At 45.1% G+C, this 20,605-nt stretch overlaps 1 protein-coding gene and 1 non-coding gene across 4 annotated transcripts in view; one reads left to right on the top strand and one right to left on the bottom strand.

Annotated features, from left to right (window-relative positions):
- Positions 1 to 20,605, top strand: part of LOC138566579 (zinc finger protein 345-like) — a 187,046-nt gene that overhangs the window by 30,332 nt on the left and 136,109 nt on the right. Inside the window, exon 2 of one of the 3 annotated variants that reach the window (XM_069644084.1) lies at positions 4,644 to 4,824. In XM_069644084.1, coding sequence (XP_069500185.1) covers positions 4,644 to 4,824 — 181 coding nt within the window. Of the gene's footprint in view, positions 1 to 4,643; positions 4,825 to 20,605 lie in introns of those variants that run through there. The other 2 variants (XM_069644085.1, XM_069644086.1) reach the window with 2 other exon arrangements.
- Positions 15,218 to 15,326, bottom strand: LOC138568567 (U6 spliceosomal RNA). The gene has a single exon (XR_011302897.1). It is a non-coding gene; the product is annotated as a U6 spliceosomal RNA (small nuclear RNA).

The raw sequence follows: 20,605 nt of genomic DNA, 5'->3' as shown, positions 1-20,605 counted from the left end.
GCATATTCCGCTGCAAGGATATTCGTTGCTGGTGCAGTTTTGGCTTCGGTTAAGTTGTTTGTGCAAGGATGTATGTCGGATCCACGGGAGCCTCTCTTAAAAGCGTCCTACCCCATGGCTGTTAAGCCACGCCCCCCAACACCCAAGAAAGTTATGGTGGGGTTACAAAGGATTGAAGAAAAAAAACACCCTTCGCCTGAAATGTGAAAGTAGGAACATATATTTGAACCGAGTCACACACTCCACAGCGCCCCTAGTAGCCATGGCTGTAAATTCACCTCCAGTTCTGAGCCACAACAGCAAGGCATTATGGGTATGCAAATTAGCCCAATTGCAAACCGTTAAGCCAATTTCCTGGAGAAAAGTTTTGCATTTAAGTTGGGACTGAGAGTCTTTGGACACTTTGATTTGTAATACGTTGCTTGCTCTTCACAATTTTCACTCGCTGCTAATAAATGATGTGCTGTGTGTCTGCAGAGCTGAGGGGGTGAGTCATTTTGTATGCTTGGCTAGTAGCTTGCCACGTGATATTTGTACCCGAGCCTTTCTGGTCATTTTAAAATGGATATTCCATTTCAAGGGTTGTGAGAGTTTGAATTTCAATATGTGGTCACATTGAGTGTCCATGGGGTCTTGTGTTTTGTGCATGGGGTCTGGTTTATCTTTTCATTTTCAAAATATGTCTATTTGTATCTTTCTGTATCTTTAAAATAGAGGTCCGTGCAAGTGCAGATGGTTCATTTCACCTCTTAAGTGCATTATTTACCACATTTACAATAAGAATGTAAGATTTTAGAGAAGTTTCGTTTTGGGTCAAACAATACAAACAAGATAGCACTAAGATTCTATTCAGATATCCAAATCCTATATATCCAGCAGCCTAATACAAGACCTATTTACTAGTACAACTCGTAATATTTTCCGGATGAAACTTGTAGGTTAATCATTCTGAACTTGAAGCCCCTTAACCGGTTATGCTACCCTTCCTGGAGTTCCATATCATGGTCTTTTCCTGGGCTTTTCCATGCTCCCCAAAGTTTTCATTACTAGGGTTCTGAGAGTCTTGGCCACTGCTGGGGGTGCATTCCTTGGAGATGGGGGGCAGGGGGGATTGGGGGGGGGGGGGTTGGAGGGGAGGTGAGGCAGGAGGGGGGGGGACGAGGGTTCTGCAGTCTAATATTTTGGGACCCCTACTCTTTTTGCTCCCACACCCCCTTTTAATTTGTGGTTTTTCAAATGGTTGTCAGTCTGCCACTAGATTTCCCCCCCCCCCCTTTTTTCTTATTTTATTTTACTCCTTATGTCTATATGGGTAGCCCATAAGGTACCCATGCACTGCAGTGTGATAAAATCACTCAACATTGTTTGATAGGGGGTACGTTTGTGGCAGCAAATATTAGTTTGGCTTCACCAGGGGTGCAAGCTGATTACTTCATTAGTAGCTAAATATACCTGTGGTTGGTAGCCATTGGGGTACTAATGTTATAATTTATTTATTCTACTTTTGCCATTTTGTTTGAGGGGTTCTCTTTGTTCTGGGAAACCACAAGGAAGGCCTAAAGTGACAGTTGTGAGCCCAAGGTGGCAGCCTCCATCGTAGTCTGGACTTGTTTAGACCAGTTCATTACCCAGACAGGCCCCCACCCTTTCTGTGGGGTTGGGTGTGGGTATTTGTCATTTATTTGGGCTCAATCTGATAGAATGCCTACCAAAACAGTTCTTTTAAAATCCCCTTATTGGATTGGTGGGCTCTGAGGGATGGTAAATATAAGAGAGTCCCTTGTTCCTACAATCAGTGAAGCTGGATTTCTGGAAGGTGACAAGGTTAGCCTACCTGCTAGGTGACTGCTCACTGTTTCCACTGGCTGAATGCACTGGTCTGGGCATATCTCCCTATGTACTGCCGCTTACCACATTTGAAAGCTTCCTGGAAGGGTGTTGGGACTTCAACACCCCTCCAAATATGTGTATCTGGCCCGTCTTGGTTCTCCACAACCTTGTCCTGCTACAGGGGCTGTTTCTGCTGGTGTGACATTCACATTTGTCTGCCAAGCTCTCTTGTGCAAGTGTCTCTGTTCTCCTGGAGCGGTCTCTGTTGGCGATTCCACTTCTGATTGGTCGGCCTCACTCCAATGATTTGTTAATTCTTTTGAGCCATAGGGGTGTGGTTGGCTCAGGATTCAAGTCCCTGGGTGAGATGATCCTTCATTTCAGCCTTTAAAAAGAAGCATTTACTTACATGGTTGTCCTGCGTTCATTGAATGGTGTTTGTTTTTAGGAACCCACATTGTAAGTACTTTCTGGACCTGGGTTGTTCTATTATTCAAGATGCCCCCAAGGGTCCCTGTGGTTTGTTGTAGTCGCCCTAATTTCCCTTTTGGTTAACATTGGGAGTGGAATCCTGCTCTAATTTTGTGCTCTGGTGGCAGTTGGGTATTGAACAACCAACTGGATTTCTTTTTCTGGGTATCCCCTTGGGCTGACTGCTTTTTTACCGGCTGCTTATGGGAAAGAACTGGGACTTAAGTTGATTCTCATACTAGCCACAGGTCAGCCTACAGACCTGGTCCTGTTGTTTTCTATGGGACACAAATCTCAACTCTGGAACTCCAACAAGTGACACTGAAGGCGCTGACCTGAATTGGGCCATTTTTCTAGGGTCCGCCCTAGAACCCATTGAATTCTCCATCAAGCCTGGAAGTTTTAGTAACTCTCCCCGTTTTACCTGTTATTTCTAAATCTTTGTGTTTCACTTGGTCAAAGGATATGCAGTGTTTCTCTGACGTGCTACTGTTCACCTCCTTGGTGTGTAATATGCCCATTTAGGAATATGGACTGCCTAACTAAAATATCTTGAACCTTGATAGCCCACCTGGCTGTGCTGGACACTGGGTTCCCCTCTGCTCCATCTCCAAGTCCTATAATAGTTCTATGTGCATATCTGTTATGTATTTGTTATTTAGAGTGTAGCAGGTAACCTGTGATATGTTTTGCAGGGCTTGCAAAATCTCTTGGCTCGCTAGCCTAGCTGAGGAGTACTTGAGTTTTCTGGCGAGCACAGGAATGTTAAAAACGTTTAATTGCCATTTTAATGCAAACAAACTTTGGCATTGCGCATAATATGAAGTGTGCTTATGGTGACATGCACCATTTAACAGAAAGCGCTGGTACATGCATTGTCACCTGTCTCCATGGGGCGAGTGCATTTCTCTTAGGTCAAGTATGTAAATTAAGGAACTCGACCTGCAGGGCTAGTGGGATTTTTTAAGAATTTGCAAGTCTTGTTCTGCATGGCATCCTTGGATTTTGACTGGTCATTTTTACAGTGTGTAATATTTTCTAAGGTCTACTGCTAACCTTTATCTGGAAGCCTACACGTATTGCATCTTCCAGGTATGGGGCTTTCAGGAGTAAGGCCTTAACTGATCATTATCTGTTCCTGTACACTCTATGTGTCATGTATTTATTTTTCTTACCATAGATATTATATGTGTAACCTTGTACTAGAAGTGTATATTTATCGGTATACCAAGGTGCACAATTTGCACTTGCCACTAGCCATTTGCTTGTGATCTTTTACTTTTAGCGACTGAGAAATGCTATCTATCTGTCTGTATATAATTGAGGCGGCAAGTGGCCTTTTTTATGGCTGGTTAGTTTGCAACTTGTTTTGCATGCAGAGTATACCAATGGGATGTGTTCTTTTGTGGTGTCTATTCGGGATTCTTGTATCTCCATTCTAGCCTTCCTTCCTCCTGAAATTAAGCCTGACTGCTTTACTACAGCTACCACTGGAAAGTCTGGTCTTTCCTTTTCTTGATCAGGAAGTCCATCCCACAGTTTTTTCAGTGTTCAATCGGTTCTTTGCCACAGCCCAAGCGGGAGGCTCTCCATGCCATTGCACAGGAGGCTTCTTGTCTTGTTTGAACTGCACTTACCCAGTTTTCAGTTCCCTTGTTGTGCCAATGTGCAGTTTCTTTCCTTGGTTCACGCAGTGTAGCTATGGCACCAGAGTTAAATTCCCTTGGAATTCTTGCTTCTGTAAACCATCGGGGTTTCTTGCCTCATCCTGGGATCTCTTTTCTATGCCTGCTATGCTGAGTTATTTTGTACTAACCTGAACTTTCTTGTCCTGAATCACGCTTTGCTCTTCCGAGCTCTAAATTATTTGCCTCCTTTTTATTCTCTTTTGTACAATTCGGCTATCACACTCTCCACGCATGAAGTATGCAAGTCTGTTAATGTGTAGGCTCGCTCTGTTTGTGGTGGCTAGAGAGAAGAGACACTGAAATATCCAGTAAGAGTGGCATCAAATCCTCAATTCCTTACCCTCTCTAGTTGCTTTCTGTACTTGTAAAAACACATTTAGTAGCAGAAGCAACAGTGTGTTCTGGACATAGCATCACCATGTTCCCAAAACAGACCCAGTTATCGTAAGCGACATACCTAGAGATGTGGGTGGAATTAGGTGCTTTCACCAAACCTATATCCATTATGTGGAAATATTTCTAGTCGGTAAGCGCAATTCTTCTGGTTTGCAGTACACTTATTTCACGCAATGTTTGTTATCACAGCACACTTAGAGAAAACAACAATAAACACGTCGTCATTGATGGCCGGAATAAACCTCTCTTTTGTCGTAGGTTCCCAAATGATCGGGATATGAGACAGCAGTGGATATCGGCTCTCTGTTGGGGTGCGGATGAAGACCAGCCTTGGAAACCCACAGCCTGTGTCTGCTCTGTGCATTTTACTGAAGACTGCTTTGATACAACAGGAAAGAGAGTTCGAATTTGGAAATATGCTATCCCAACTATTTTTGAGGTGAATCATTAATGACCTGTCTTTATAGGCCCTGCCAAAATGCAGAAAAAATCAACCGCTTTAATTTTAAAATTGTACTTCTAGTGCTAGTTATGTGAGAGACTATGGTTCTCCCTAGAAGCTCGGGCAATGACCAGCCCTCTTTCCTGGTGCCAATCTTGGCTACCTCCGTATTCTTGTCGCCTCTCCTCTCCCCCCTGCTCTGATCTTCAGCTCTTCTTTCCCCCTGCTTCTCTCTACTCTTCAGTGTTTTGCTGTGCTATTATCTGCATCTACTCCACCCTGCTCTTCTCTTGATCTTTACTTCTCTCTCCTGCTAGTCCACCAATTTCTACACCTTCACCCCATTGCTGTTCGTCCACTTTTGTTTTTCCCCCTCTCTCCTCCTTCTAGTTATTCTTGTCCACCTCCTACCTCCTACCTTCTACTTTTCTGTTCTTCTTTCCTCTGCTTTGTAGCTCTTGTTCATCTACACAACTCCCACTTTGCTCCTTCTCTCCCTTCTTTATTTTCTCTCCTCATCTCCTTTGTACTCCTCTCCCCCTGGCTCCTTCTGCCACTAATGTTCTACTCTCTTCTTATATGCTGTTCCTTTTTAACTTCATCTCCGCTTTTTGCTTCTCTGGTGTTGCCTTTGTTTTCTCCTTACTGTGCTACTGCTAGGTGGGCGGGTCTATGCGCTGCACCACATTTTGCAGTTAGTTCAATGACTTGGCTAGGCCTGCTTATTGGGGTGATTGCCCTTGCCTGTGACCCCCATACAACATGTATATTTGTATTTTGCATATTTTAGCGCCCATCTTCCCATTCCTGGCCATCGCGTTCCCACAGCCTCCCATCCGACCTCTGATTGGGCCGAGCGACCAAATCAGGAAATACTGTGAGGGTCTGGACCCCAGGTCTAGCCCCCCCCAGAACCACTTGGCTTGCTTATTGGGCTAAGTGATTGCCCTTGCTTGCAATCCCTATCCAACCTGTGCATTTGTATTTTGCTTCTTTTTGCACTCTTAAGCGTTCCCCCCCGCCCCCCCCCCCCCCTGCTCCTGTCGCTGCCTGCATCGCGTTCCCACAGCCTCCCAACCGACCTCGGATTGGGCTGAGCGGCCAAAACCAGAAATGCTGTGAGCGGCTAGTTGCCGGGTCTATTCTCCCAGAGCCAGTTTGCTTGGCCTGCTTATTTGGGTAAGTGATTGTGACCCACCCCCTTCTTTCTCCCCCCCCCCCCTCCAACCTGTACATTTGGTTTTTGCATTTTTTTGCAATCCTCAGCGTTTCGCTCTCCCTCCCTGCTCCCCTGCCTACCTGCTTCCAGTCTATTATTTTCCTCCCGCCTCCCATCCTGACCCCACCCTCCTATTAGGCTGTGTGACCCATTGAGAACAACCACACCGGGCAGCCACCGGCTATGGGCCACGAGGCAATAGGCAGCTACCTGCTAAGCAACTCTGCTCTGTGTTTGCCCGTATTCGCCTGGGATGCCTGGTGTAGATGACCTTCACCGACCGATAAGGTAAGTGTGGTGTAGGCAGGGAGTATAGCCATTACTGTACTCCGGTAACACCGCACCACTCTTATTACCAAAAAATCCCATAGATCCTTGTAGCTAGTCAAATTGTACAACGAGTTTTCTTTATGCTGCCAAAGTCTGAATCCAAGTGTTACTTCCCTACACTGCCAAAGTTGATTCTAGGTGGTTTATTATTACAATTTATAACACTTTTATTACTCTGTGTAGATTGCCTGCAGCACCCCCTGGACGGTCAGCTAGATGTGTTGAGTTATCTGTGCTCTGCACTTACCTATATTCTGGAAGTGGGAAATGTGTTATACTTGGATGGGTTGTTGGGGGTAGGAAATGTGGCGCACTTGGATGGGTTGTTGGGGGTAGGAAATGTGGCGCACTTGGATGGGTTGTTGGGGGTAGGAAATGTGGCGCACTTGGATGGGTTGTTGGGGGTAGGAAATGTGGCGCACTTGGATGGGTTGTTGGGGGTAGGAAATGTGGCGCACTTAGATGGTTTGTTGGGGGTAGGAAATGTGACGCACTTATTCATTGTTGGGGTTAGGAAATGTGTGCGCACTTAGATGGATTGTTGGCCAAATGCACACACGCATCTTAATCCTCCTGAGAACTTTCCCATACCTGCACTTTTGTCCCTGAGGGCATTCCTACCACAAAACGTATATCTCTGACTACAATACAATGCAAACCACCATCTTCAATCAGCACTCCTTTTGGCTTCCTTCACAGATGCTCCACAGGTATTGACATTCCCCCTAGTCTGAGTTTGAGATGCAGGGGTTTTCCTTCCTTACTTCCTTCCTTCCTTGCTTGCTTGCTCAGGGGCTCAGACCCACCCCACTCCCCCTGACAGTCTGTGTTAGTGTGGCCTTGTGCAAACAATGATCATGGCAGAATGCCTTGGCTGAAACCAGCCCTCCATGAAAGTGTTGTTGGCTCTATGGCGCAAGAGTCGGTTGACGGCCAACCGGAGCCTAAAAGCCAAATTCCTGTTTGGCAAATGTATGTTTTTCTTTTTACTGTTTCTAACGGGGTTGGGAGCGCCTTGACTAAGGCAGACCTTAAACCCTACAGAACATCCACAAGAACTCTTCCTTCTAGTTGGCAAAAGACGGTGGGGTTTACATGAGCTGTTTTTACTCTCTGCTGTACAGGCACTGTAAACTACATTCGCTGCTCTTGATTGCTCTACGGGCCCTGTTTTGATAAATACCTGTCGATTCTGACTTGAGATTTTTTTCTTCTCTTTGTAGCTTGGCCCCTTCACAGAACGCCTTGCGCTCTTTATGTAAGTTACCATTTGTGGGACCCTTCTTCTGTTCTACCAGCCTCTTCTCAAGCCGGCAACATTCGTTGGGGCATGGGTTGTCCAGGTGCCTGGTGGGAACTATGGTCCGAAGAAAAGTGGTGCATTCGGGAGCATGTGCCTTCCTCCATATAGTCCCTCAAGGGCCTGCGTCACAAAGTGGGTAGTGGCACCTGGCTCCCAAGACTAGCCCAGTCCATTCACTCATCTTGTAAATGGGACTTTATCAGAATCTGCAAAGAGTAGGTGTGGAGCAAAGTTGGAAAAGTTTCTTTATATAGCGTTTAAATTGTTCTAGATATCCTAACACTCAGTATTTAAAACATGTCTCTTCCCACCTAAAGGGAACTAGCCTTTCATAGCCAGAGCATAACTTGCTGAAACAAGATTTCGGCTATTCTAAGTGGAAGGGAAGTTCTCTGATTAGTCATCATGCAGATGATATCCACAAATAATATTTACCTTCCCTGTGTCAATCTCACCATTACGTCTCATTCTCTTGCCAAGGGTTTTATGGAAAGGTTGAAAGGTGGGCGAGATAATGGTGAATGTTAAAGTATAATCCATGGCAGACAGAATGTCTTCTGACAAAATACTGTTTGCTTATAGCCGAGTGAAGTGGGGGACTAAATATTTGCCAGGAACTCTATAAAATGCCTTATCTATGTCTTATCCTAGCAAGGCCAGGGAAATGTTTGTTATATGCTGGTTCTATAGCATGTATTACTCTCTTGCTTGGTACAGGCAGTGGATAATACCAAAGCAGTCCGGTGAGATCTACAGATAAGTTGGGAGATGTTGATCAAGTCTATTTGCTGCATCTTTCAGGTACTCTTTAGCATCAATATTGAGAAGGGTAATGAGCTATGAAGTTTATCAATGCCTAGCTTCCTTAGCAGATAGAGGATACATTTCCTCTTAGTCCAAGTCATTTTCTCTGTTTGGAAAAGGCAATAGTTTAATCTGCCCATATGAGATGCCTACTGTCGTTCTTGTGGAAACAATCTGAAATCCAATCTGGGATGGAATCTTTTATTTCCAGAGCTTTTAATTGCTAAAAGCACTTCTTCAGAGACTGATACCTGCGCACTATCTTTCAGAGACAATGTTAGCAAGCACAAATTTTGCAGATGTTCAATTTTTTTCTAATGCATTGTTGGGTCCAGATATGTTTTGTAAGAGTATTTTAAGATTGGCATTGCAATCGGGGCACCTTTCCCTATTAACCTCTTTAAGGTGATGTGTGTATTTTGTATGTTTGTGTGAATTTGTTATATTGTATATGTTTGTATGTCAATAGCCTTTTAGGTTTATTTTTCATCCATTGTAAGTTTTTTTTTTTTGTTATTTCTCCCTAAGGAAATGATTTCCAAGTGTCCCAACAGCCCTCAGTTTTCTACATGTTTAACAAAGGCCAAACTTGTATGTAGATTTCCAATAGTTCTTCTTGATCTTTTCTGGCTGATTAAACAGATTTTCATTTTTCAGAGCGACACAGAAGCTTGTGAATTATCCCCTTTTCGACTATTTGGCACCTTCCCCAGATCGCCTCCCAAATATCCACTTTCTCTCTGTTTACAAAACCATCCTTTTGTTATATCTTTGAATATACCCGCATACCTGGCTTTCCAAAAATGTCCTAGCAATAATGTGAGGTGTACTGAAGAATGCTCTGAAAGTACTTGATGGTCATTTTTTTTCCTTTTGGTTCTTAGAAACACCCAACAATGAATCCCCTTTTTGCACATTCTAACAATGCGTGTAATCTCATTTCTATTTAAGCCCCACATGTCAATAACATTTATAGTGTGTATTTTTCTTAATGGGGCCGCTGGCACTTTACAGGTTGGTGAATTGTACGCTTTTTATTTTCTGTCCTAGTTTGCCTAGAACTGCATTCTAAGCACTGCCCGAGTAAGCTCGGGCACAGTATTTTCTGTCATATGGGGAAAAAAGCTCATTAAAATAAGTGTATTGATGATAAAATAAATTAATATCCTCCGAAGGACCAGCCAACCCCAACCCCAATTTCCCGACAAGAACTGTGAGCCATCCCCTGGGACAGGGTCCATCTGCCAATACCCCATACAAGCGCCGGAGAGAGACACAGCCGAGTTCCCTTATGTCTGAGAAAGGTTGGAAGATGGGTGGTGGTGATTTTCAGAAGGAGCTGCAGACAGGAGGCTAGGATAAGCAGGAAACGGGAGACTGGGGTAGCTGGAGGGAGGGAAGGAAGGAGGGAGGGAAGGAAGGAAGGAGGGAGATAGGACCCAGGACCCATGAGGCCCTAGGGAGGGGGATGTAGACAAAGACGAGGCCCTGCAGGTGTGAGGAGTAGGCCCAGGATGCGGTGGGCGAGTGGAGAGTAGGCCCAGGATGCGGTGGGCGAGTGGAGAGTAGGCACTTGCACGCTAAGCCTGAACAATGGCAGAAGTTGGGGCTGGGTGACTCTGTGATCCGCCCCAAAGCTTCCACCATTGGGCTGTGCAGCTCAGCTTATCTGCTGGTTGAGACTGAGTGGGGTTGATATGATGGCAGGCCCCAAATCATCCACCCCTACAGCTGGCCAGCTAAATCTACTCCGCAAATTGGGTCAGGTTGCCTTCTCCCTCACTCGGTCTTGGGTTTATTGTTCTAGTCCTCAAAACCCTTTCCTCATCTGCCTCCTTGATGTGTTACAGCTCTCTTGTACCTAAGGCAATCGCACCTGCATCTCCTATCCTCTCTTTCTACTTTCTCTCCTACACCTAACCCTGGACCTCCTCAACACTTCTCCACTTGTTCGTTCTTCAAGAATGTAGTGTGCCTACATCTTGTTCTCACCTCTTATTCTCACTGCCTCCAATCTCCCACTCTCCTTCTACTGGTCTCCAATCCCCTACTTGTGGTCTTCCCCATTATTCTTAACATCCATCCTTCCTGGTATTTTCTCCAACAAACTGCGCAATGAACCCCCTACTCTTGCATCCAGGTGTTCCTCTAGTCACATCAATTTACTACTCCCTTTTGGTGTCTACTTCAATCACCTCCTCAAGATTATACATCTTCTCCTGGTATCTCCTCCAACAATCTCTTCCAGATACTCCTCTCCCTGCTTGCTATCTGCTGTTCTTCTCCCTTAGCTCTTCCTACAGCCACAACCCTCTTCATACTCTTCTCTTTTTACCTCTAGCCTCCTTTCCTGGACGCGTCTCCCCAGCCTCCGTTCCCTTGCTCCACATCCTCCTTCTGCCCCCAACTCTCACCAGACCGTGTCTTCTTTCAAAGCCACACATAGTCCCCTCACAAAGCTTCCATGCTATATATATGGGTTTGACCCCGCCAGGGACTCTGCAGCAACCACTGGGTGTGGGTCCGGTTTTAACTTCAAATCTGAGTGTTTCAATTGTGATTGTTTGCTGGTTTTTTCCCCTTTTCAAGGCTGTCCCTATGTTGCCTTGTTCAAGATCTGCCATCTCTGACTTCTACTCTACTTGTGTCCGCACACGCTACTGTTCAATAGTAACTGAAATGTAAGGGCTAAGGGGTTGTTTGTTTTCTCGGTTCTGGTATTTCTGTGACCACATTCTGCTGGTGGACCTCTTTCCTTGGAGTTTATTCTATCTGGGTTGGGAAGTGCCACTATAAAAATGTCTCATTATAGGGAGATGGCCCATGACCAGTTAAGAGTGAAGATTGCGGGGGCAATGGTAATCCAGGGATGCATATAGGGCAGTAACTTTATATCTACTTGAAGGATTTTTAAAGAAGTTTCAAGTATCTTTAAAGGGGTGAGGGCTATGTTTCTAACCAAGTAAATAGCCCCTGTCTAAAGCAGAGGCATGGTAAGATAGGTTAGGGTATCTTCTTGGTGCCACCTCCAGGCGCAGCATTGAGATAGCAATATTTAGAAGCGTACCATAAGGAAACACTGGCCCCTGATAAAAAAAACACAGGCACACTATAAAAAAACTGTGTTTGCCTTCAAAAAGAATCGGAACATAAGAGAACATCTGGTGCAAACCTACAGAGAAACCAAACAACCAACCACCATTGGGAGAACCTGGAATCTACCCCCAGTGAAAGGACGCCATAAATGTGGGAAATGCATACCCTTCCAGGTCACAGACAAGAAACTCACATTTGACCACAACAACATACACTGTAATTTATCTCGACACACAAATTGTAACAGCAGAATGGGCATCTGTCATCCAATGTCAGTGTGAATTGATATATATGTAGGAAAAACCACAAGACCCATCAAACAAAGGATCTCTGAGCTCCGCTCCTAAATCAGGTATTTAGTAGCAGATACACAGCTCGTTGATCATTACAAAAAATACAAACGTACTGATCGTGATCTTCAATGGTTCGTGATACAGATGATCGGTGCCAATATCGGAGGAGGCGACAGTGAAAAAGACTCGGAGCACTAGAACAATGTTGGATCTACAAACTGGACAGCGTATGACATGGCCTAAATGTAGCAATTGAATGGAACCGATAAGAAAGACATTGGGTAACTGACTCACTACGGGCATCGTTCATTGTGTGCCACTTTACTTTACCAACACAATAAGTTTGTGTTGGTATCCTCACAAATATGTCCTTGCACCGTGAGTTACTCTCCTAATACTGTGGTGTCACACACGTTTACACAATCAGCACATTCCTTGCCATATTGGTTTAGGAGCTGTCCAAATTACATCTGTTTTACCTACACGATCTGCAATGTGCAGCCAGATGGATATACTTATGACCAAGCCGACATATGCCATTTAAGCACTTTTGCTCGGGCTACATAATAAGTTATGCCGCTAATTGTTGGCAGAGTAATCAGCCCCCCCCCTTCTGATGCCCCGTAGGTCTGCTCATCCACACATACAATTGGGTTGACATGGTACCTGCCCTGTCTGCCTTAAAGACGAGCTTCACCCAGTCACCCACAGCGATACAGAATACCCTCACTGCAGGGCACCACTTCAGAGGGTTCCCTCGCATGCCCTAGCCACACAGTTCGTGATCAGTCTTTTTTGCTTTTTGCCGGGCAAAGTCAGATATAACTGTAATACCACCGCCACAGATGCACAAGGGTCAGTACTACAAAGATTATGACCAGTAGGCGGTATCAGGGTATCCGAATACCCCTGGAATGGGCAAGTCAGTAGGCCGTGTCCAAACGTTGCCAGTGTATTGCCTCACCTGGGAGGTGCTTTACCTGCCAGTTGACCAGTCCACTGGTGAGTGGTTGAACACACAAACTATATCTTTGAGATTACCGACCATGGGGATGACCTCTGTGGGGTCGCAAAGAGTATCTTCCTTTGCCGGGGTTCTGCTGTCCAGGGTGAGGGTCGGGCACTGGATGTGGGTAAACAGGAGAGGGACCTGAATCGGGGTGGTTCCCTCTGTTTAGTGGAGCTCTGCTGGTTCTTGGTAGCAGGGTACCTGGAGTATCGGCTGCGGAGATGGCTGCTGGGGCTGGTATCTTCCCACACTGGGAAGCTTGCGTCCAAGAGGTGAAGCAGGCGCACTTGACAATGGTCTGGGTCATGAGCAGGATTTGGTGTGGTCCTCGCCAAGGGGGTTGGAGCGCTGGCGCATGTAACCCAGTCTCCTGGTTGTAGCAAATTATGAGGTTTGGTTGCTGGTTGTGGGGAAGCAGTCTTGACATGAGTGGTGAGAAAGTCTTGACTAATGCACAATTCTGTCTTCTATGTGCAAATTCAACAGCTGTGAGGGGGTTGGAGGTGCAGTGCCCATATGCAACACCCCAGGTTGGTGCATCATGTCTGTGATGGGAGCTTTTCGGCAGGGGTGGGCGTCTACCCAGCTAGAGAAAATGTTGACCACCACAAAATAGAACTCGAAATTCATGCAACTGGGGAGCTGTGTGAAGTCAGTCTGCATGTTCAGGAGTGGACCTTCAGGTACCAGACATGCAGATTGCCTCGTTTCTACCGCTTGCCCCATGTTATGAGACAAACATATATTGAGTAATTTTCAAAGTATATATTATAGCTACTGTTAAGTGTTAAGATTTGGTGCAGTTCAATTGGTGTGGGACTAAACATGACTTAACTCTTGGCATTGGGTAACCAACCTTTTAATCTAGGCCTATACTACACAATTTGGTAGTGTGACTGAGCAGCCAGGCTTATTTTAAGAGGGGTAATGTGAGCTGAACAATGAAATCAGTAAATACAGGTATCCAAGTAAAGACTTACACACTTAAAGTTATAGTATAAATATTTAATTGTATACATATTTATTTATATCTACACACCAAGATGTTTAAAGCATTCTTTAAAAATCAGCAACTAATAGTAACATTAATCCAAGTTAGGATTCAATTCAAAAAGTGAACAATAAAGCAGGTTTCGTATGTTACACATTTTCCAGCACCAAGGGTGACATCATTTGAGGTCAGTAATAACACTTATTTTGTATCACCTTTGCAGTATTGAGTTATAAGGGAGGGAAAGGTTAGGGTTATATCGGAAAATAATGGTATTGTTGTTTTTTGAATTTTTTACTTAACAATTTTTACAAAAATGAGACGTTTCTCTCCCAGGTCCTAATTCCAAGTTTGTTTACGTAGTATTCCTTTGACTTCATTGCTAACTGATTAGTCTAAATTGGTATTTCTTTCCGCTTATGTCCGTTTTCTTGCTCAAGGCCAACACTCTGCAAGATCTTGGCTGTTGCTATGACTAGTGAGATGTTATGTCCGTTGATCATTCTTTGCCACCAGTATTTTTCTTCCCATATGTATGCTTCCTCCAAATGTGTTTTAAATATACGGCCTATGAGTTTGCTGTTCCAGGGCATCGCAGCAGGAGATGGCGTATTGTTTCTTTTTTAGCCTTTTTTTTGCAAAAACGACATGCGCTGGATACAGATTGACCCCGAATGGCTAGTATCTAGTTTGTTTTTAGGACATTTCGCTGAGCCTTGAGATAGATGGCACGCTGAATTCTATCTAGGAATTTAGTCGGGTATTTCATTGGTTGGACAAGTTTTGTGTGTTTGGAGGCAAATGAGCTGTTGTTTTATAGCTGGCCGCTGTTACTAGCGATAGTGTCCAATCCCAGGTTTTGAGTTTATCTTTTACTTTCTCTGGGTTGAAGTCTATCTCCTCTTTTGTGCTTCCATTGTCAGATAACAGAGTCAGGTTTATGTTGGACCAGGTTGTCAGCATCTTGTTTCTGCCACTGTCCATTTCTTTGATTTACAACTGCTTCGGACGGAGGCTTCTCCGGATCTTTCCGAAGAACATCAAGCTGTTTCTGTCGATGGCCGCTTTTAAGGATGATAAACTCAGTTCTCTTCTGATAGCTGCAATTGGCGTACAAGTCGGTAGCTTCAGAATTTACCTCCAAAAGAGACCCTCTAACTTGTACCAAATCTCCTCTGGCATGTGAAGAATTGCTTCCATTCTATGCGTGATAGTTGCAATTACCTTAGTTTTATAAAAATTCTGTGCCGGTAGGAAAGAGAATTGGCCAAATTTTCTATCTAGTGCCTTCGTTTGCGACACTAGTGAGTTCATCTTGGAGTATAAAACATTCTGTATTGGTGTTACAATTGGGCTTCTGTTAATTTCACGAATTTGCGCGTCATCCTTGCACAGGGGCCATGCTAATCTTCTCTTTATTGTTCCAATTTTTAGCATATGTGCTGCCGAAGCTGGTATTCTACAAAAACAATAAGATTCTCCCAAAGGTATGCAGGCAGTCTTTTATCCCATCAATAATGGTGTTCAACAATTGAACCCTGTAAGGGAACAAGCACTACCAACGCCAATAGTCAATGGGCCAGTTTAAAGTGCTGATGCTCTCATCTTAGAAAATGTCCTTAAATAGTCAGTAGTTCAAATAGAAAATCACAGAAACTCAAGAGCAGTCACCTTGAAGAAGCACACGCTGAAAGGCCAGTGCAAGTGAGTTGAGGTCAACTCAGAATAGGGTCAAATGGCACTCCCCAACATAGGAAGCACCCAAATGGCAAATGGTTGATGTACACCAAGACCCACACTACCCATCAACTGATGCATTTGTTCCAGCTGGATGCCTTCTGGTTGCAGTGCAGCAGACCTTTGTTCCTGGTCGTTGGTCGTGGTGACGAAAGGGAGGACATATGGTGGGCTCCTGCGGCAGCACCCAAGAGGCACTCTGCAGCAATGTATTCTCCTTGATTCAGCGGCTCTTTGTTTTTTTTTTGTGCCTTTTTCTCAGTGCCAAAGAAGAAAGAACAGCTCCAGTTAGAAGTTCCTTGATCCTTCGGTTCTGCTCTGGTGAGGGGACTCTGGATGAAGATTTCCTGCTTCTCTATGGTCCTCTGGATGCCCACAACGTTTTGTCCGGTTTTGCGCTTCGGAAGACCATGCACTTGCAGATGGTCAGGTGTCCCCGGGTATTGGGATTCTGCAGCCTTGGAAAGTCACAGCAAGTCTGGGGGGGTTGCGCCAAAATAGTTTATATTCAGACTAGCTGGTCCCACCAGTCAAAGGGAGGAAGTCGTCCCGTACAGGTCTTCCCAGTCGAAACAAAAACAGGGTCAGCACAGCTGCAGTGTTTCACCGGGCACTTCGCGGTCCAGGAGGGTGCTGCTGGCGTCGCGTCTCTTTACATCTTCTTCGTTGGATGTTGTCCTCCAGTGGTCGACTGCCTCTAGTCCCATAAACCTTGCCTTTTTAGCAAGTTCCCATTCATTCACAGCCCTAGGCTGTCAATCACCTAGCAGAGTGGCTGTCCTTCAGGACAGCCAGCCGGCCAACCAGAACTGGTTTCACTGAGGCACACCTAGAGACAAATGACAGGGAAGTTTCGGGACCCTCCCTCACTTACTGCCTTTCCAGACACACTGAAGCCTGGGTGTGCTTCAAGGCTGAAGCCTGCCAAAGGCAAAACACACGAGTCGAACCTGGTTCAAACAGAGCCCAGAATAAACGAACTGGCAAGAAATGGTGAAAAGGCCGGGTCCATTTTGGGAAAATGGTCACCCTTGGGTGCTGTACTGCAGCCGAGGATTCAGCCTGCAGATACATGGCACAATGTAGTAAATAGAAACCACTTCCACCAGCCATTCAAGTGAGTTAGTGTAACAAAATGTTACTTGAGGAGTGGGTTAAAGGAACAACTATATAATCCCCAGCACTCCACATAGTTTGGTGTGTGCTGGACCCACTAAGGAAAAGTTAAGTGAGACAGTGGTCATCTTACTATTCATGGTAACCGCCGTTCACCCAAGAAAATGAGTTAAACGTTAAGAGAAGTCCAAGGGACTTCTCAGTGGCACTGTGTGTCACAATGCAAAAAGCAGATGCCTATGGAGTTTACTTCATAAAACAGTAAGAAACACCCATCCTAGTCAGAAGAAACTCATGAAAGAGTGAGAGAAAAAAGTCCCACTCACTCAGGAGTTAAAATTAAAAAGTCCTGAGTCCAGCAAAAGAGCTGGGGGTCTCGAACGTTAAAGGAAATTGGCACAGAAATGAAAAATACTCCCTAATGCAAAGGTGGGGACATAACCCAAGTTCACTTGGTAAGTTATAGCACCTTTACCTGAGTGTGCCTGTTGGACCAGGTACAGTAGTAGGAGTGCTTTGGGCACCAAAGCGAGTCAGCACTTACCTTAAAATGATTTCATGACCAGAACATCTTTTCATGTTCGTGTGCTTGGTCTTGGGGCACAGCCAGCCAGACTTGGAAGGAAGGCAATTGGTGACTGTTGGACAGAAATACAATCCATAAAACTCAATAGGAGCCAGGGGCCCGTTTAAGGCAGCCAAACGTGCAGTTTTCTCAACTAAAGTTGCCTACGGCAGTGAAGGATCGCCAGGGGTCGTGACCACAACTTTTACTATGGCAAGGACATAAGGAAGTTGCAAGGCATGTAATAAAGCAGATGCATATTTACCATTTAAAGTAGGGGTACCTGATGAGGTAAAATAACCCTTCTGTTGCCAGAGGACACAGAAGTCAAGAACCACTCCATGAACGTAGCGCAAGTCTGAATGCATTGTAGCCGACTTATCTTTCACCAGGCTGCACGCTCCAGTGAGGGACACAAGTTTGGCTACCTGGGCAGATATATCATTTAGTAGTTGATATGTTTGAAGTAAAGCGTGAGGGGTGCATTTGGAATACCCAGATATCGGCCCTCCCTCCACTAGATTACATAGACATGACACATCAGCAAAGGGAATCAACTCTGGGTTGTGCATTGGAACATCTTTCAAATCGCCACACTGGAACAGTTGGGCCTTAACCACCAATAAGCAATAATGTGGTAGTTGGCAAAAAAGATGCAGGGCTCAGAACAGAGCATCGAGTAAGGGTAACATTGGCAGCAGAAACGAGGAGCTTCTCATACTTGGTCCATCAGGAATTCGAGACATGCGTCTTCCCCTTTTAGCAGGAGAGCAAGCACGGAGTGGGGCACGTCCACAGTAACGGTATGTCCCTGGATTAACACATCGGCTTTCTCTACTAGCAGGGCAGCTGCCGCAATAGCGCACAGACAGACTGACAAATCGGCAGCTACTGAGTCCAGAGCCTAATGTAGTAGGGCACGGGCCAGTGCTTATCACCATGTAGCTGAGTCAGTCACCCATGAGCAAATCCAGGGGTTCAGAGGTTAAAGCATGCATGAATGCTTGGAGCGGCTTAACTATGATGGCTTATCCCTGGTATACACTGTCGGCAGTAACTGACCATTCTGAGAAATCCCCTCAATTGCTTTCTAGTCTGGGACATGGGGAACCTTCGTAATCGCTGGGACAAATGTCTGACATGCAGAAATATCGTGGCCTAAGTATCGCACGTGGGGCAAACACAACTGCAACTTACGTCAAAGCTTTATGATCTTTATGAGAAGGAGCTGCCAGTAGCGCAAGCATGTCTTGTTCACATGTTTCCAAAGAGGGTGTGACCAGCAAGAGATTGCTCACATACTGCAACAGGAAAGATCCTCCTTTGAAGTCCAGCAAGTCAAGATCTCTAAGATGTAAGAACAGGGTGGGGCTCTCTATGTATTCCGTTGGGAGCGTAGTGAAAGTGTACTGTAAGGTTTTATAAGTAAATGGCAAATCGGTCCTTGCTGTCGCTGTGCATGGGTATTGTAAAAAAAGCAGACGGAACACAAATCTACAACAGTAAAGTGAGTGGTAAGAGGCAGGAATACATGACTAGATGGTAGCTGGGATTAGGAAGAGCTGGGAAAGTAAGCACTACATCACCATTAACCACACGCAGGTCCTGGATGAAACGGTTGACCGCTTTACCTCGTTGGCATAATCAACATGTTGCATGGACTTCTAGTGGGCACAATACCTTGATCAAACAATGATTGAATAACAGGACGAATATCTGTTTTCGGTTGGAAATGGAAATCTGCGGCACACAGGGCAGGGGTTTGGCTGGGTGCAGGGTCATCTTGACAGGGTTGGCATTTGTGGGCCATAATTTGGAAGGGACTCGGACCTACAATCCGTGTTGCTTCGTGGGATAGGTGGTCCAGTTTCCCTGAGTCAAATTGGCTTGCCCGTGTTATGCAACCTAGACCTCTAGTTCTCTATGGTCTGTGATGTCAAGGTAAATACAATTTTTGGATGGGTGTGGGGGGGGGATTTAGATGTAACAACTCATCTTGCAAAGCAGAACCAAGCCCAACAAATTAAAAAATGTATGGGTGTACAGGGGCTGAGCAGAAAGTCATGTTCTTCAGCTATAGGTTCCAAGGTGACAAACCGAGGATGAGACACAGGATGGGGTATCTGTGTACCCCTCCCCAATAGGAAATCAAGATGATTTTGCTCCATTATCAACCATGCAAGAAACCTTTTGACCTCTGACTGCACAACCTATATAGGGTGCTGTGGAATAAACCGAGCACAACAATTTCATGGATCCCATGGCTGTCCGAACAGTTATTGAATGAGGATGGTGGTGGAGGGGGGGGTGGGAGGTAGGACTGATGGGGGCTGTGGGCTGACCACCTCTTCCGCCATGCTGTGGTATGTTTGAGAATTCTGTTTTCCAGCGACTAAATTCTTTGCAATAATGACATTATGCGTATTCATGTCTTGCACCATTGCTCTCATGAATTGTCTGCGGGGAAGGGCTTCTACCCTCTTCCCCCAATGGCCATCTGAAGTCTCCTCTCTTCAGAGGGCTCTAGCTGCTATATTTGTAATGCCGTAAGCTTCACTTTAGTACACTGTTTCTGCTTTCTAGTAAAAGTGCTGCGCAGCCAACAGAATCTTAGTCAAGTTCTTAACTTCACAACAAGATATACTTCATTCCTTCAGGCACCTTTGGTTGCAGACTTATAACAAACTGTGATAAGCTTGTGGGGCGACAACAATAGCATCTATGATGCCTGAATATTGCTGAAAACATTGCTTCAGCCGTTCGTGATAGTCAGCAGGATTTTCACCCTTGGCTTGTTTGCATGCAGTGATTTTAGACCAATCTGTTTTCCTGGGGCAGATTTCGATAACTGACTGTACTAATCTATCCGTGAACACTTTAAGACCATCTTTATGGGGTTCATCATTTTGCCATTTATTGTTTCTTAAGCAGGGTAAAGGTATCAGAATCTTGTGGCAACTGGCTAACATCAGCGCAAGTGGGCCTATAGCAGACAATGATGACCTGCAGTACCTCCTGAACCTTGACAGGATCTTCTCGGATCTTGGGGAATTACTGAACATTATTACACATCGAGACCTTATTCTGTACCATCCTACCTTGACCATCATTATTTCATTAATTCTAATTCAATTTCATTTATTCTAATTCAGCATTGTGTATGGCTGCAATGCTTAGGTGTCGGTTACTTTTTCCGATTTGTTACTTTATTACTGCGGTGGCCAGCCACATCCTGATTATCTTTACCCAGAACAGCCTGACGGAAAATAGGCAGGCTACATTCCCTCTTTGTTTCCAGAATTACCAGATTATTTC

The sequence above is a fragment of the Ambystoma mexicanum genome, chromosome 2p (assembly GCF_040938575.1).
Source record: "Ambystoma mexicanum isolate Mex_15411 chromosome 2p, UKY_AmexF1_1, whole genome shotgun sequence".
Taxonomy (NCBI): Eukaryota; Metazoa; Chordata; class Amphibia; order Caudata; family Ambystomatidae; genus Ambystoma; species Ambystoma mexicanum.
Note: the sequence above shows the minus strand (reverse complement) of the source record. Positions and strands in the feature narration are given on the sequence as shown.